The sequence below is a fragment of the Procambarus clarkii genome, chromosome 24 (genome assembly GCF_040958095.1).
Source record: "Procambarus clarkii isolate CNS0578487 chromosome 24, FALCON_Pclarkii_2.0, whole genome shotgun sequence".
Taxonomy (NCBI): domain Eukaryota; kingdom Metazoa; phylum Arthropoda; class Malacostraca; order Decapoda; family Cambaridae; genus Procambarus; species Procambarus clarkii.
In genome coordinates, this window is record NC_091173.1 from 11,189,787 (window position 1) to 11,194,727 (window position 4,941).

General features: G+C 43.8%; 1 protein-coding gene across 1 annotated transcript in view; it reads right to left on the minus strand.

Annotated features, from left to right (window-relative positions):
- The window catches only part of LOC123761725 (uncharacterized), an 82,818-nt gene extending 77,877 nt beyond the window's left edge, over positions 1–4,941 (minus strand). The window contains exon 1 of the mRNA XM_069330617.1: positions 4,754–4,941. Within this exon, the coding sequence (XP_069186718.1) occupies positions 4,754–4,806 (53 nt within the window). The 5' untranslated portion in view covers positions 4,807–4,941. The remainder of the gene's footprint in view (positions 1–4,753) is intronic.

The window sequence follows — 4,941 nt, forward strand, 5'->3', positions numbered from 1 at the left end:
CGTCATCTCTTCTGGTAGATGGACGAGTGTGCCGGGTGGAACCCCGTACGCTGGCCATGCGCCTCACGACCCCTGTGCCGTCGTCGGTTATACTGTTGTGTTTCACTGTCCGTGTGTTCTACGCGGGCCAACCCCGGACTCGTTTCCGGCCTATCAGGTCACCAGGCTGATCATCAGTTTGACTCCCTGTTGTGGTGTGGCCTGGGCGGACGTGAAGAATTAGAGGAACTCTGAGGATTCTTCTGCTCACGACGTTGGTGTGCTGGGGGCTGTTGCGAGCCCAGCCGCCGAGGAAATGGGGTGCCTGGTGGTGGCGAGGCGGTGGCAGTGGCGGACGTGGGTGCTGCAGTGGTGCCTGCTGGTGTGGGGGCTTCTGTGCTGCTGCCGTTTGCCGTACTGTGCCAACAATTGTGGGCTCACCGGAGTGGGAGACTGTTGCCTTTAGTGTCGGTTGCTGAGAACAAGGACTTTGTTATAGTGCGTCGGAAGGATGCTGGCTCGCAGGCCGTTGTCAAGTCAGGCTCTGTGCGGCGGCGTTCTGTGTCTGACTATCCTATGTAACCGCGTCCAGATGCGTCGCCCCTCTGTCGTGAATGGGGTTCCTCCGTCTCAGGGTGATTGAGATAAATGGCGGCGGTATTGTTGGAAGTATCCTCGGGAGGACTATCCTGCTATGTATCATCTGTCTGATTCGGAGTGACCTGTACCCAATGTTGGTGTAACTGTTTCTATGCTATGCTGTGCTGTACTAATATTTTGCTATGGCGCTTTGGTGCCTGTGTGTGGCCTCGGGCTGCGCTGTATGTACTCTGTATTTTTCGGTCGATTACCTTGTACTTCTGTGTACCGGCTGTATTTCGGTCTGTTTTCTTTTGGGGTGTGTGTTACGAATCCATATATTTGATTCTAACGATTATCATGATAAATATGTATGTCCATTATTTCTTTCCTCAGTTATTTAAATAAAACATTGTATCCAGTTGTGTTCCAGTATATATATGTTTGATTTAAATGTAGCATGCTGTAGTGTGTCTGTATTTAATATTTTGTTAATGCTATTGCATGTTCATTCCAGTGGGGGGAGACCGTGGCGTCTCATGGGGGGATGACCGTATTTGGGATGTTCCAGTATGCATGCAGTGTATCAAGCTAGCGTCACTGATTCACCCCTGTAATTATTCCTGTTTATTGATTGTACTTAATTTCTTATTTACACCTTAGTAGTGTTATATACATATAAGTTTAGTTATAATTATGTTCTTAAATATTACTCTCTGATAGAGTATTTGGAGATTTCATGTAGGTTTTAGTTGGTAACTTGTAGACCCCATGTTGTGCATGCTCCAGCAACGCCAGTCGCGTGGGTGGAGCTGGCTGGGGTGGACATGTTAGGAGATCTGTGGTACCGGTTTATTGTTTAGTAACATAGCTAATTTACTGGTTAGTTCATTATGTGCACACCCATCTATCCATTTAAGTTGTAAAGTAGTGATCAGTGCTTATATAATGATATTGAGTTACTGTATTTTGGTGCATTAATATTTATGGCTGCTGGTATTTCCATTTATATGTTTGTATGTTCTTTGTTACCCTTACTTTAAGTATATTGCTTTGTTGAGTAAGCAGTTGAGTTATTTACCCTAGACACTTTTAGTAAACAAGGCCGTATTATATATTTTTTAACAACTGCAACAGAGGAACCATACCCAGAGGTCAAGGGTCATAACAGTGTGCTCGCGCAGATGTGTTGTGTGCATATGTCTTTCCTGTTGGTGTGTGTGTGTGTGTGTGTATTGTGGTTGAGCTTTGCTCTTTCGGCCCGCCTCTCAACTGTCAATCAACTGTTTACTACTTTTTTTCCACACCACACACACACCCCCCAGGAAGCAGCCCGTGACAGCTGACTAACTCCCAGGTACCTATTTACTGCTAGGTAACAGGGGCATTCAGGGTGAAAGAAACAGCCCATTTGTTTCTGCCTCGTGCGGGAATCCAACCCGCGCCACAGAATTACGAGTCCTGCGCGCTATCCACCAGGCTACGAGGCCCCATGTGTGCTGTCTATGTGTGTGGGGGGGGGGTGTTATTTTTTCTGTTTTGGTGCTTGGGCCCGTCCTCTGTTTGTGGGAGTAGGATTTGTGTGCCGTGTTGTATGGTGGTTTGTTTGTGTGTGTACTGCCATTTTTGTGGTGTGTGCCGGTTCCCTGGTTTCGATGGTTTGCTTTGTACAGATGATTTGCTCTGTATTGATGATTTGTATCGATTGCTTTCACCAATGTGTTGTGTTTGGCGGGCCCCGTCTGGGTGGTGCGGCTATTTTTCCTTTGTATTGTTGTCTTGTGCTGTTTCTTTCTTGTGCTTGCATTTTTGTACTGTATTGCACTGTGCGCAGTGTTTGTGTTATTGTGTATGTTCTCTGTTATATGTTCCTGTGCTATGGTGTCTGTTGCTCTTGTGTGTGGAGTTTAGGCTCTTTTTTTTTTTTTTGGTGCTTCAGTGCCTTTTATGTTCTACTTAACTATGTTTTACAAATAAAAATAAAAATCGTGACGTCATTCCCAAATGTCTAGGAAAAGCATATAAATACCGGCGCCCAGGTGTCACACATTCACTCTTCTCAGGTGCTCCCAGAGTGTAGACATCCGTCAATGACCTGGCAAGGCTGATCATTCTCACGTTGTGGTGTTTTGGTATAGTATTGTAGCAGTGTTGACCAAACCACACACTAGAAAGGTAAGGGACGAAGACGTTTTGGTCCGTCCTGGCCCATTCTCAACTCGATCATTCTCACAATTGACTAGAGAATGGTCCAGGACGGACCGAAACGTCGTCGTCCCTTAACTTTCTAGTGTGTGGTTTGGTCAACATATTTAAGCCACGTTATTGTGACTCCTCGTCTGCATATTATAGCAGTGCTGATTGTATTTTAATTGTCCAACCCGTCCTCAGGCCATGCTCGTTAAAGCAGCGGCCGTCCTGCCCCAGACGCATTCATCAATTTATCACAATGTATTTATACTTTGTTCTCATAAATTAATATTATTATACAATAAAATTATATGTATAATTGGCGTAGGTTAGGTTTGGTGTTTAAGTTCTGTTGGCGATTATTTGTATTTGAAGTACATGAGTGAAGCATTTATAACATTGTGGTTCAACAACCCGTCCCCGACTCAAGTCCATTACATCCAGCGGTCGACCCCACAGACGCATTCATAAATTTTAATATGCTGTTCATTCAAAACGGGAATTTTCTCAAGTATAAATTAATATTATAATATATTAGCATATTGTGCATATATAGGCATAGGTTAGGTTAGGTGTTTAGGTTCTGTTGGCGATTATTTGTATTTGTAGTACGTGGGTGAAGCATTTATAGAGTTGTGATTCGAACAAAATTCGTCAGTGAAACACTTGTTCCGGATATGTTCGAACGTCAGCAGTTGTGAGTCGTGTGTAAACCGCTTTTCATTCATAAACCAGCCCGTCCTCCAAACAAAGATCCAAAAGTGATTCCATGCACCCGCCAAACCCCCTGTTTATGAATGAAAAGCGGTTTACACACGACTCACAACTGCTGGCGTTCGAACATATCCGGAACAAGTGTTTCTCTGACGAATTTTGTTCGAATCACAACGCTATAAATGCTTCACTCACGTACTACAAATACAAATAATCGCCAACAGAACCTAAACACCTAACCTAACCTATGCCTATATATGCACAATATGCTATTATAATATTAATTTATATTTGAGAAAATTCTTGTTTTGAATGAACAGCAAGTTAAAATTTATGAATGCGTCTGTGGGGGCGACCGCTGGATGTAATGGACTTGAGTCGAGGACGGGTTGCATAAACAGGGGGTTTGGCGGGTGCATGGAATCACTTTTGGGTCTTTGTTTGGAGGACGGCCGGGCTGGGTTCAAACAGGTGTCGTCAGCGAAGCACTGTGCGATAAATGTTTGACGTCATCAGTTCTAACACTAACATCTAACCAATGCCTAAATATGCACACTATGCTAATATATAATAATATTAATTTATATTTGATAAGTTCTGTTTTGAATGAACAGAATGTTAAAATTGATGAATGCGTCTTTGGGGTCGACCGCTGGATAGAATGGACTTGGTCTGAGGTCGGGTTGAAATTGTCTCACTCTTTCAGAGTCTAAAAAAAAAAAAGTTATTTTTCGATTGATGTTTTTTTCTTATTATACCAAGTACCTGCCAAGTTGTCTGTCAAGTGTTTAGAGTAATTTAATTTATTTTAATTAATTTAATTTGTATTTTACATGAGCATTTTTCTGATACTTTAATTCTTGCCCATCACACTCACACCGTAAAAGTCAGTGCATTGTTTTTTGTTACTGTGGAGCCTAACACCTGCTGGGTATTACCGCAGTAGCTTTTCACGTTAGTGAAAATGTGTATGTACACATATGTATGTGTGACAGGTCTCCCCCCCCTCCAGGTCACCCATGGTGTGACCTTTCCCCCCCAGGTCACCCATGGTGTGACAGCCCCCCCCCCCCAGGTATTATCCCAGGTCACCCACGGTGTGACACATCCCATCATATAACAAATGACATTTTACTAAAAACATCAGTGACAAAAATATACACCATATTTCATAAGTATTGAAACGGTTCATTACGAGTCAGTGAGTGGCTAGATGAACTAGAGCAGTTCTCCAGTTGGCCAGCAAGAACGCACTCAGTTAACCTACTGTCAACACTTTCCTTCAACTTACCTTAAGGGTAAACGTTTTCGCTCTTCCCGGGGCTCCGGAGTGAGTCGCTGCATGTTACTCTGCAGTCAGCTTGAACTTCCCGACACCATGAAGGCTTCAGGAGATGAGGATAATATCAGCGAGAGTATAGAGCAGGAGCGCGCGACCACCCTACACCACGACGGCTCAAGCCACACTGACACCTTGGT